This window comes from Aedes albopictus, chromosome 3 (assembly GCF_035046485.1).
Source record: "Aedes albopictus strain Foshan chromosome 3, AalbF5, whole genome shotgun sequence".
Taxonomy (NCBI): Eukaryota; Metazoa; Arthropoda; class Insecta; order Diptera; family Culicidae; genus Aedes; species Aedes albopictus.
Genome location: NC_085138.1, coordinates 141,503,359 through 141,516,578, shown reverse-complemented (window position 1 = coordinate 141,516,578; position 13,220 = coordinate 141,503,359). Strand labels below are relative to the sequence as shown.

At 44.3% G+C, this 13,220-nt stretch overlaps 1 protein-coding gene across 3 annotated transcripts in view; it reads right to left on the bottom strand.

Moving 5' to 3' along the window:
* Positions 1-1,656: 1,656 nt before the first annotated feature.
* LOC109408473 (uncharacterized) overlaps positions 1,657-13,220 on the bottom strand; it is an 810,302-nt gene continuing 798,738 nt past the window's right edge. For all 3 annotated transcript variants that reach the window (XM_062861101.1, XM_062861099.1, XM_062861100.1), the window contains 2 exons: positions 8,693-8,870; positions 1,657-8,574 (listed from right to left, as the gene is read on the bottom strand). In XM_062861101.1, the coding sequence (XP_062717085.1) occupies positions 5,612-8,574; positions 8,693-8,870 (3,141 nt within the window). In that variant the 3' untranslated portion in view covers positions 1,657-5,611. The remainder of the gene's footprint in view (positions 8,575-8,692; positions 8,871-13,220) is intronic.

Genomic DNA, 13,220 nt, shown 5'->3' with positions numbered 1-13,220 from the left:
CGAACGAATTCCTGGAGACATTCATGTAGAAAAATCTACACAGAAGTTCGCGAGGACAAGCCTGTATGAATTGCTTAAGAAATACCCAGGATTTTTTCAAAAGGAAACCGTTGTTGGCAGAATTTTTGGAAAATTCTTCAAAACAAATCCTGGAAAAGTTTCCAGGGGAATCCCTAGAAGAGCTCATACTGTGAAAGGATTTGTGAAGAAATTCTTAAGTGACTGTCTGTCTGAAGATAGCTTTGAAGAAATTTTTGAAAGATTAGTTGTAAGAACTTTTGAAATTGCTGGAGAAATATATGAAAGAATGCTTGGAAAAATATGTGGATGAATCCCTGTAGTAATTCATAGAGGAACCCTTGGATAAATTTATGGAGGTAGAGGTTCCTCTAGCAATTGAAAAAAAAAACATCAAAAGTAATCCCCGACAGAATTCCTGAAGGAAAGTTTGGAGATATGTCTTATCAAATCTTGGATGATTATTCCAAAGAATCCTTAAAAAATGTTTGAAAAACAAATTTGGAAGAATTTCTAAAGCAATCTTTGGAATGCTTTCTGAAGAAATCAGAAGGGATATTTCTGAAGGAATTTGAATTTATTGAAGGAATCATTGGGAGATTTTTTTTTGAAAAATGATGCTGATTTTCTGAAAAAAATCCATGGAGGAATTTCTAGAGAAATGTCTGAATGAACCTCTAGTGGAACTATGTGAAGCAATGCATGGAATAATTTCTGAAAGAATCGCTTGATATGTATCAGAAGGAATCCGTGAAAGAATTTCTAAAAAGAAATCCTGGAAGATGTTCTATAGGAATTCATGGAGCAATTTTAGAAGGAATCCATGGAAGGTTTTATAAAGGAGATCTTGCATAAATTTTGATAATTATTTTGGTAACCTCGTAAGAATTTCTTGAGAAATCTATAGATTATCTAAAGAAATCCTTTGAAAATTTCTTGAAAGCATTCTCAGAAAAATCGAAGAAGATTTTTAAGATTTTTTAAAGGAATTGCTAGAGGAATTTCTAAAAAAAATCCATGGTTCTCTGAATGAGTCCTTTGAGAAGTTTATGGGGAAATCTCTCGAAGAAATTCTTCAGGAATCCTTTGGAATTGCTGAAAGAATCCTACAGCAGTATCAATCTATGAATAACATTTCCGTATTTTAATTTCTTTGGAATTTCTTTCAGTAGTTTTTTTTGGAGATGACTTTTGGGAATTTATTTGACAACCCATCCAGCAATTACTCGGACAATTCTTTAGGAAATTAATGTGGGGGATTCATAAGCAATTTATAATTTCTTTCGGCAGTTCCTTTCGGAATCCTATCAGCATTTTTCGAATATTTATTTGACAATTCCATTGGATTCTGTTTCTTTAATTCTTTTGAAAATAGATTTCGGAATTCCGGAAAATTTCACTCTTGAAATTGTTTTGGACAACATCTTCAGCAATTCTTTTGTGAAATATTCAGGCAAGTCCTTTGAAAGTTTCAATGTTTAAGTTCATCGCGAAAACCCCTGTTGCTTTTGTTGCTTGAAAATAATCAAGTGTACATAAGAATTCTTAATCAGAGTGATTATGAGAAGTATGAATTTTTCAAACCCTTACGAAGTTGTTGCGGGAGTTTTTTGCACGGAATTTTTCAAGATTTTTAAATTGATTCAGCAGTTTATTTGATAATTATCTTTGCAATTATATGTGCTATTTTGTTTTCTGGAACTCGCCAAGCAGTCCCTCTGAGAATTCTTTCGGCAATGCCAATCGCTTCGGCAATTCCATTCAGCTTTTTTTCTGATGCATTTTCTCAATATCCCTTGAAAATTTCTCCACCAATGCGTTTCGGAATCCCGTTGACAAATTGTTTGAGGAATATTTCGGCAATTTCTTTAAAAAAAATCCTTGCAGAAGGAATTTACATTTGTTTTTTAAGAATTTTGCAATTCCTCTGAATTTTCCAGACATTATATTAGTGAAAGGTCGTGGTGCTTATGAAAATTTCTGCGGCAGTTTCATTGAGAATGTCATCGGCAATTCCGTTGAAACTTTGATTTTTCTCAGGTATGTATCTTTGTTATAAAAAAAAATATGACGGATAGAATTTCTAGTTAAATTACCATTCTCATGTACTCTTGATTATTTTCAAGCAATGAAACAAAAATGAAGTGGCGATGATTGCTGAGTTCAAACCGATAATACGTTATTTTCTGATGATTTTATAGCTCTTATAATTCAAAATTACAACTTTGGTCCAATCGATATTTAAAATATTTCATATTATATTAATGTAAAAGGTTGATAGAATTGACTGGTTCCAAAATTGTGCAATCCCATTGATAATTTCTTAAGCATTTTTTGAAGTTTATTCGCAGTTTCTTTGAAAATTTTTTCGGCAATTCCATTTGGAATTCTGTCTTTTATTACTTCAGAAAATTCCACACCAGATTTTCTTTCGAGCATTTACAATGAACTTTCCGAAGGAATCTCCCGAAGAAGCAGAGGCAATTGCCAGAGAAATTCTCAGAGAAGTTTAAAAGAAATTTACACACAAATTGCCACAATAATTTCCAACGTAAACTCCGAAGAAATAATCAAATAAAATCTGAAAGGAATTGCCAAAGAAAAAGAACTTGGCGAAAAAGTTTGAAAGTCTTTGTCGGATCAATTCGCATAGGAATTTTCGAGGCAATTTCCAAAAGAGTTGTTGAAAAAATTCTCAAATAAATTTCCAATGAATTTGACAATTCTATTATTGTTTATTATTATTTTTGATTTATTATCGAGGTTTTCAGCCCTCGGCTAATTCATCTCGTACAGAGTTCTAGAAATATATTTATAAAAAAAAAATACTAGAACACTTCCTAAGGGTTTGAGCGAAGGAATTGCCATATAATTCCGATCAGTAATTTTCAAATAAATTTTCAAATAAGTTTTCAAAATAATTACCAAATAAATTGCAAAAACTTAGTGGAGAGAATTTTCGAAAGAATTTCCAAAGAAAATTTTGAAAGGATATGGCGAAAAAAAAAGTTTATGGGAATCACTCATCAAACCATTTTTTTTTCTAGAAGAGTTGTCAATGAAATTTTCAAGGTATTTGCCGAAAAAACCTCAAAGGCGTTACTGAATGAATGCCTAGAAAAAATGCCGAAAGGTATCGAGAAAAAGTAATTGTCGAAGGGTCGAATTACCAAAAAAGTTCTCAAATAAATGGCCGAAGGAAATCAGCAGAGGAAAATTAATGCCATAGGAATTCCAAAAAATAATTTGTAAAGGGACTCCCAAAAAAAATAAACTGAGATTTAACATTGAAAACTATTTTTTTCGATTGTATCTCCTACAAAATCCTAATTTGATCGTAAAAGCTCCGTATTGAGGAGTGGTTCGTTTGATGCATCTTCAAAAACGTGTATTTTTGAAGCCTCTACAACAATTAAACGAATCTCCCGTTAGCCTAGTGGTTAAGGCTATCCAGACAATCCAGAGACGATGGGTTCGATTCCCGTTCCAGTCGGGAAAATTTTCTCGGCTTCCTGGGCATAGAATATCATTGTGCTTGCCTCACAATATACAAATTCATGCAATGCCAGGCAAAGGAAGCCCTTCAATTAATAAATGTGGAAGTGCTCAAAGAACATTAAGTTGAAGAGAGGCAGGCCCAGTTCCAGTGAGAACGCCGAGCCATAAAGAAGAAGAATAAGAATGATTAAAATCGACATAAAATTTTTCGATAAAGCTACTCCAATAGCTGTAAATTGGGTGTATTGTATTTGGAATATTTCTAAGAGTTTCTTATGTGCTTCGATAGTATGAGAGACTGTTTGAATATGTACAGAAGTGGTCATCATCCTAGTTTGAGTTTTGGACTGCATGCAGTTCCACTCAACACTTAAGACAAATGCCATTACCACTCTGAATGCAACATACCGCTGTTGTATGAAGGGCCAAAAGGGGATGTGGCGGACCCGTAACCACAGTCACTTACGCGAAAATGAATAATGAAATTCTCAAAACTTGTCAAGCTTTCTACCGAATAATTTTGGTTCTGTTAATTCTTCAAAAAAAAAAAAAAAAAACAAACGAGAATGTCACTGTTGTTCACGATGAGTGCGCTTGGTTTCCGTTATTCAGTGTGAAGCTTCCTCAAAGGATAGTGGAGCATTAGCGAAGCAAGTCGCCTTCATTGGGAGGTACCGTGTTATGCCAAGCGATTCTACTGTTCTTTGCTAAGAAGGTTGGGAATGGATTATTCAAGTAAATTACGTAATATTCACCTTCAGATGTTTTACAAGACTTCACTCAAATGCTTGAAGGAACTTATGAGGCTTGGTTCAGACGCTCGAAAGTTTATTTGAAGCAATGATGTAAATTATCACCTCACTAGTGCTCATCACAACTCATCAACTGTATATTTATCGCGTGCGATTGAACTGTGCACTGATCAGCGATGACCAGCAGCAAAGAGGTGGCAAAACGAACATGATGTAAATCACAAATGATTTTGCACACATCTGACTGTGCCGCCACACGCTCGCCCGAACAGCCGAACCATACCGAATAGGTTGGTTTGCGAAGCTACGGCACGAACGCTCGACACGCACACAGAAGCAACATTCGCATGTACCGATACCATACTAATAAAGCTTCCAGCCAACGATGCTTCGCGATAAGCTGTCGAAAAGCATCGAAAGCGATGAAAAGAGATGCTTGGCTAGAACGCAACGGCTCAACGGCGAAAAGGAAGAGTCAACTATGCTGATCAGTGTTGAGTCCGTTCGTGTGCTACTCGTATGGGAGGTTGATTGAATAAAGCGAGGATGGGTGAAAACGTATTCGTTGTTGAAAGCAAATCGCATCATTTCGCGAATGTTTTCATCAAATAGCAAGCTTGATTTGAAGTCGTTTTGAAACGCTTCATCGTTAAGCTTGAAGTGTTTCGTATAAAATCTTCAATGAATTCGTCCAGAATCATGAGAGGCTTTGACCAGAGCCGCAGAGATTTGACGAGATTTCGTAAAAATCTACGTCCAAAAACTTGTTCAGATTTGCACAGCAGCTTTAAAAACTTCGTCTAAACCTTTTATCAGAAGTTTTTAAAGGCTTTGTCCTAATGCTTGAAAGGTTTCGCCTGGGAGCTTGATAGGTTGCGTCCAGATGATCGAAAGTCTTGTGGCTTGAAATGTTTCATCCGGAAGTTAGAAAGTGTTCGTCAAGGCGCTTTAGGCCTTAGAAGTTTTGAAAGACCTGTAAAAACCTTTTGAGGATTCATACTTGTTGATTTTAGTGTGGTAGGTTTTGCATAAATTTCGGCATATTGCACGACAAAAGGTTCACCCAATTATCTATCATCTCATCTACACATACAATCCGATTCAACTAATTTCCTTTGCATCAACTGATCTAAGATCATCAACGTATATCTAAAAGTCTAATAAATAACATGTACTTCCTAAATCAATAAGATGCCCTAACTTTGAACTTCATCAACAAAATACTTACCATACACAAATAAACAACTTACCAGCTAAACCTAAGCGTACCGACCCCTAGCCTACCCCTATTTACAAAGAAAACAGCAACTTTCTTCCCCTCCGCTGCTGTCGGCGGCGTACCCCTAGGGGGAGAAAACCCTCAAACTGCGCAGCAGCGTGGCCAGGACATTCGCCAAACACTCGGCGTGCAGCGCCAGCTGTCCGGCTCCCTGCGGGCCCACCCGAACGCAGGCCAGCTCCCGGAAGCTGGACGCCACGTCGTGGATCTTCAGCACGATGTTCCTGGTTTGCAGCGGTGCCGAGGTGTACCGGGTCAGGTCTTGGGCCAGCTCGGTGATCCGCCGGAGCGCCGATAGGCATGCGGTGAGGTGCTCCGGCAGGTTGGTCAGATTGGCGTCGGACATTGACACCACCAGGTGTTTGGACGAGGTGACCAGGTGCAGGGACTGGTCCGTGAGTTCGTCCTTGGCTCGCTGGAACTTGTCTTCGTCGATGCTGGTGCCACCGCCGGCGGTTTGAGCGGCGGAACACATCGCCGCCACTTGGTCCAGTTTGACGAGAAGGCCGGCCATGGCCACGTCCGTTTTGGACATCAGGATGTCTACGTTTAGGATGTGGCCATTTTTGTTGGACAGGATGGGACTGCTTGGGTTGCTCAGGTTGGTCTTGCGGGACATCTGCGGCGAGCAGAGCAGCGAAAGTTGCGGTTTGTTCTCGGCGGAAGGGTTCTTCAGACAAACCGGTGGACAATCGCTGTGAGAGCGGTAGTGTCCGTTCTGGCGGTTGGTCGGCGTTGGCGACATAGAGTGTGCCACCGGGGAGGAGGATTTGTCCGATAGGTCGTCACGGTTGAAAGCTCGTTCAATTTCCCTATAACAGTTTGGATTACGGTGTAAGTGTGGCGAACCGATGCCAGCCGTTCGAACGGGGGAGTTGGTTGCCGAAGCGGACAGCGTGTATGTAACGGGGTTTTTGAGAATAGGAACGGGACTACGAATGCAGGGTTTCGGGGGGACAGGAGGTAGTGGAGGTTTCTTAGGGGGCAGTGTGGAGAGGATGACCGGAGGAGGAGAGGTGGATTGTTTTTCGAAGCGCGGTGGCAGCGACGGAGGGTCCATTTCGTAGTAGTTTCCTGAGTTGCCGTTGGTTTTGGCGTAGTTTGGAGAGCGCACGGGAGAGTTCAGCTTGAGTTGGAGTTCAGCGCTCTTTGGAGGGCGATCAGGCGGTGGGCTTTTTTCAGGCGTGTGTGGACATCGTTTCGGGGGCAAAGCTAAGGAATCGTTATTGAGGACCCCGTTGGAAGCTTGTTGGTCTGGGGTTTCTTCAGTCTTTTCTTTTTTCGTCTTTGTACAGCAGGAGAATGGGCCTTTTCTATCTACGGTTGGGTATTCGATAACGTGGCCATTGGTTTTCTCGGATTGGGTCGCTGATTTATTGGCGTTGGCCGCCTCGCTGTTGCTGTAGAGGTCGTATTCGGTGGACTTCTCTTCTCGCATCTCCGGGGGATAGTAGACTTCGAAGCGGGACTTGTCGTACTTGGCCAGTAGATTGATGGAGTTGGTTTCAGTGCTGATTCTAGGCCGTGGCACTGGCGTTTCCGAGTGATTGAGGTTCTTGGCATTGGTTGTGTTGTTGTTTGCTAACTGTTGGATGCTAGAAGGTTTGGTTTTCAGTGCTGGTGGTTTGGTTTGTTTCGTGCCGGGTTCGGAATCGGCCAGGCCCGGCGGTGGAGGAATGATGTAAGATAGGATCTCCTCGGGGGTTAATTCTACGGCTGGTGTGATCTTCTGAGTAGGGGGTGCTATGGTTACCTTTTTGAGGAACTCTTCGAGATCACCTACGACGGTGTCAACGGCAGAAGTGTCCTGTTCTGCAGAGTTTGCGGTTGACCCGTCGTCAAATCCTGTTGGGGGCACATTCAGTACGTTCAGGTTGTCAAGCTCGTCTGGAGTTTGTGGTGGTGGAATCGAGCGAAGATCTATGATATCTGGATCGGTTTCAATGATCGTATCTTCACCGATTTCGTATCCGTATAGTTCTGCGATTTTCTTGGCAGCTAGATCCGTGTTTCCCGCGCTATCGCTACTGCTGGCCTCCTTGAGCTGACGAAGGTATTCCTTCAGATTCATATCCTTTGTATCACAACCAAGAATCGAACTGTCTGGGCTGTGCAGGCCGAAACTCGTTCGGAGAGTCTTATTTCTTAGGCTAGTTTGAGGCATCTGGTTTGCATTCTTATTGTGAATTGGAGAACTGTTCGGAGTGTACAACGACTCCGAATCGCTCTCACTTTGCGACAGGTCATTTCCAAGTGCTTGCAGATCGCTGAGGATTTGACTGAGGCCTTGAACTTTACGTTGGCTTTTGGGAGTACTGTGGGCCGAAGTGTTGTCCAGCCGGCCGTTAACTTCACTGAACGGAGCAGTGTAGATTGAGTTGAGACCTTTTGCAATACCGTCTAGGCCTTGATTGATCGTTTCGGAAAGTAGAGTGAGCGAATCACTGTGCCGAAGTACTCCTGGTGCATCCTCATTCGAGGACTGCTTACTACTGTTCAAACTTTCGCAGTCGCTTTCCACGTCAACGGAAGTCTCGCGCCAGAGGTTCAACTTGCCAGGTCGGACGTCAAACTCGTGACAGTACTCCCCGTGCTCGTTGAGATAGCGTTCCGAGCTCTCGACCATTTTCTGCATTTCGGCTACTCTTCGCAGGACTTCCTCGTTGCGTGCCTCGGACATGTTATGCTTCAGGGATCCTCCGCCTGCGGCTCGCTCCAACCCATCCCTGGATACCCGTGGATGGTGCAGCTCGAAACCATACTCGTCATGGCCGGCCAGCTTGAGATTCTTGTTCGACGTGAGGGTGTTGTTCATGTTCCGGTCGCAATCGGATTCCGATTTCGACGGAATGTACACCGTCTTGGTGGAATGATATGGCGGCGGCATCAGGAAGGCCATACTGTGGGTTTGCTTCTCCGTCGGAAGGTAACTCCAGCTAGCGTGCAGAACCGTGTGCTGCGAAAGATAGGGCGGCGCCAGCTCCTCCACCGTTGTTTCACGTTCCTGTTCCACGGGAAGTTCTTTGCCTGAAACGAGAGTGTTGGGAGGTCACTTTAAAGTTTTCACCTGCGCAATATACTTCAGAGGTTCTAATCTAGTGCTATTTTTTGTTCTGAAATAGTGCAAATGAATCCCATATCTTACCGGCCATCAGTCGATAGTATCCGGCGAGAACGATGGCAAATTCACAGGCGTCCCGATCTTCCATCGAGAAGTTGATCACCCGATCCGGGTTGATGAACACCGTTACCGTGTTGGAGACGTCGTCGTCTCGGGTCACCACGACGCGGGTTAGGTCCTCTAGGTTGCAAATCGGTTGCGGCTGAAAGATGTGGAGAAATTGGGAAAGAATACTTTAGGATTTTTTTAACAGTTATTTACTGTATCAATTTCCGATTTAAAAACGGTTTCATATTTTTGCTTATGTCCCATACTTGTTCGCGTAAAACCAGAATCGTTGTGTCTGGTAAGTAGTTCTACTTGAGTTTGCAAAATTCGAAGTGCGAATTAAAATTTTATTTAAAATAACAGCAGAGTCTCTCATAAGATCTTTGGCTATGATGCATTATTGCAATCTGTAGATCTGTCCGTGAGTGGGAAGATCTGGGGGATTTAGTTGGATTTCAAGGAAGTTGCAATGGAGTTTTAAAGGGGTTTCAAGCCTAAAACTGTTTTTAACACCACTGAAACCCCTCTGAAAACCCCTGATTCCCCATGGAATGCTAATGAAACCCCCAGAGACTCCTTGCAACATCCCTGGAATGCCTCTGAAACCCCTTGAATCCCTCTGAGACCCCCTGAACCCCCTGATTCTCATCGCTCCTGAAACTCCTTGATAACACCTGAAATGGTCTTGAAGCCCCCTAAAACCCCTTTGAATTGCCCTGGAACGCTCCTGAATCACCCTGGAATATCCCTGGAACGATCCTAGAACACTCTGAACATTTTTGAAGCTCCATGGAACGCTCTGAAACGTCCTGGAACAAACTTGGATAGACCATGAAACTCCAACCCCATGGAACGCCCCTGAAACTCCTTGGAATGCATCTGATGCAACTCTTGGAGACTCCCGGAAACACATTGGATCATCCTTTTGGAGCGCATATAGAATCTGTTCGTGCCAAGGTTCGCGCCCAAACCGCACCGGCATTCAGGTGGCCAACAACGTCTCCAACCGATCACAGCAACACATTTAAATCCCTATGACCCTATATAGTGCCAAGGACGCCGCACCACACACCTCCTCATCGACGGGAAGGTTCAAAACTGCTGTTAAAACCATGCGCTTCGAAGCAGTCCATTTTGACTTGGCAAAGGGTCTACAAGTGATAAATAAACTTTTGGTAGTAAAAACGCGGCATCTTTCTCCGGCGAAAGATCACCCCCTTCCCGTCATCTTTCTGAGGAAAGACCGACCCCATCCCAATCCTGACCAATTCCCTTGAGACAACCCGGCGTCTCAACAGAATCCACGAAATACCTTGGACGCTTCTGGGAACTCCTGAAACCCTCTGAGGCCCCATTTAACGTCCCTGAAACCCCTTGGAAACCCCAGGGAGCATCTCCGAAACCCTCCAGGAACAATACTGGAACGTCCCTGAAATCCACTGAGACCCTCTAAAACGCCCCTAGGACTCCTTGAACTTTCCAAAGCATTATGGAACGCTTCTGAAACCATCCGGAAAATTACCTATGAAAGTTACATAATTTCTTCATTAGACGTAACGTCGATTTGCTGCGCTATCCGAGTCACTGACGACCAGCACAGGGTTGTCGCAGGTCGTGTTTTTAACTACAAGTATGACCGCAGCTTCGGTGTATCATACTTCGTGCGTGTTAGACTTTATGCTGAATATCTCTCTAATAGCGGCCTGGAAGATTACACTGCCTCCGAACATGGCTCTTCATGTTTTCGGTTATCTGTGGCCTCTTAGCCGACCAGCTTCTGGGTCCGATCCTGTAGAGCCCAGGTTCCGGGGGCAGCTGGATGATGGTCACAGCAGTAAGGGCAGTATTCGCATTCTCGCAAAAGCAGCCACAAATATCGGCATCCACTATCTGGCTTCGCGTGGAACCCTCTACACGACCGTTAGAAGCGTTCGATCAAGCGTCACTCCCTGGACCTTAAGGACCTTCTTCAAGGTTACAGTCTTTCCTTCGACCGTGGTCGCTGTTCTGGCAGTATGCGAGTCGAGTTGCAGATATGAAGTCTTGAGTCTTTAGGGGCAAGGTAGTAATTATGCAGCCTGTGTCACCAGCCCTTTCGGAAACACCAGGAATACACCGGTTATGGCAATGAGAAGTGTGACCGAAACCACAGACTCTTGAAGCGATTCGGTCTCTTTTTTCATGACATCGGCGGTCCTCGAAGATTCTGTTTGTGATAAAATTCAACAGGGTAACGAATACTCCTTATAGAGTTGCTTGAGTATATCGAGGCCAAGGCGCAGTTGTAGGTAGGCCTTGATAATGCCGAGGTACACAATTGCTACCAGCTCATCGGTGTTCGGACACATTTCCTTCGTCCTTGGCTGGTGGTTCGGATCAGTAGGTGTCACAACGGCATTGCAATCAGTAACTTTGAAACGGTGCGGCAAATCCTTGATGTAGCCCTCATAATCGAGCATCACTCAGCTGCCGTCTCTAGTCAGCCACATCCAGAGAGCTTTGCTGACCAAACTGAGGTCCTTCATTCGGAACTTGGTCATCAGTTCCTTCTAAAGCCTGTTCTTGCGATGGTTGTTTGAAAATACCAACATGTCGTCCACGTAGACAGTCATAATCGTAGGCAGTTTGCTTCAAGCCAATGCGTTGTAACTCAGTGTCCATCTTTTAGTTTCACACCTTTGCTTCAGACCACAGAGTGCTTGCCGTAACCGATGAACTTTCCTGGGCGAAGTCGGGTCGACGAATCCTTCCGGCTGAATCATATAGATGTCCTCCTCGACAAGATCTCCTTGTAGGAACGCCGGCGCCGCGTCCAGCTGATGGAAACGAAGGTGAGGTGATCGAAAGGTGGAAGCAGCACCACGATGAACACCTGAATGGCATGGAGACGTAGGCACACGGGACCACGGAACGGAGGAAACGGATATGTCGGCGCAGCAGAGGACGACAATGATCCAACTCCCACGCTGAGGGAATTTAAGGATGTCGTTCACCAGCTCAAAACCAACAGAGCAGCTTGTGAGGATGGTATCTCAGCAGAACTAATCAAGATGGGCCCAAAAAAGTTGGCCACCTGGCTGCACCGGTTGATAGTCAGAATCTGGGGAACCGAACAGCTCCCGGAGGAGTGGAAGGGGTAATCTTCCCCATTCACTAGAAATATGACTTCAAAGTGATCACAAATTTGAATGCCGCCTACAAAGTGCCATTCCAGATTGTCTTCCGTTATCTGTCACCTAAAATGAATGAGTTTGTGGGAAGTTATCATGCCGGTTTCATCGACGGCCGGTCGACAACGGACTAGATCTTCATTGAATGGCAAGTTTTGTCAATTTCTGGTAGATATGCCGTGAATACCAGGTTCCAACGCATCACTTGTTCATCAAATTTGAAGTGGCAAACGACAGTATCGATCGGGTAGAACTATAGAAAATCATGAACGAAAACGGCTTTTCCGACGAGAATACTCAAGGCAACATGGGCGCTGTGTATAACTGCGTAAGAGTTTCGGGATAGTTCACTGTTTATTCGAATCTCGCCGGGGACTGCCAGTATGTAACATACTTTCATGCTTATTCTTCAAAACGGCTCTTTTTTTCCTTCTAAACCATAGAGAATCTGCTCAACCGACACCCGAACAGGCAGATTCGGGTAGTGTGGGGTTAAGGTCGTCTTCTACAACAAAAGTTAAAGCCAGGACTATTCAACCCGATAAACAACTTTCCTATGATCGCCAAACCTTTCGTCTCTCCGGAACCACCAAGAAAGCATTGCTTCAGAGAGGGACTAGTGCACATCGCACCCTCAAGGTTTTGCTGGCTGCGTAGCCTGCAACAACGAACATCGATGACTCGCTTTGAAGAGTCCATCACGGTACCATGCCGGCGCTTGGCCAGTTTCCCGAGTAGTCCTCACCATTCCCTTTGCCCTCGGAAGGTGGGCAGGGTCTATCCCGCGACCGTGCCCCACTGTTTTGAAGACATCAATAATTGATGCTCACATGCAACCCGACCTGACCTGCCCGCAAAGGAAGGGTATCACTACCCTTCCCTTAGGCCCTATCAGATGCACCAGATGACTGCTGACAGCAGGGTCTCCACCTGCCCCGGCCCTTACCGGGAACCTCTTTCCAACCACGGGCTCGGATCCAACCCAGTAGACCGACGCCACGACAGCAACGCTACCGGGACAATGCTTCCAGTGAGCTATTTGCTCTTTGAAGGAAGCACGACACTAGACAACGGACTAGCACTTAATCGCTGTAAGGGTCGATCTCAACCGCAGGGCACCGGTATGACCTACGAAGCCGACTCCGAACCCCTGGACCACCTCTTGTACCGCATCTGAACTAGTCATTCTCCGAGTTCACGCGCCACCTCCTCAGTAGCTCCCAGACGATGTGTGTAATAGCCGTTGAAACGGCGTCTCAGCCAAACTCATCCCTACACATCCTCTAGACAAGATTGTCCGGAGTTGTGTCCTCCCCGCATGTGGCAAGCATGCG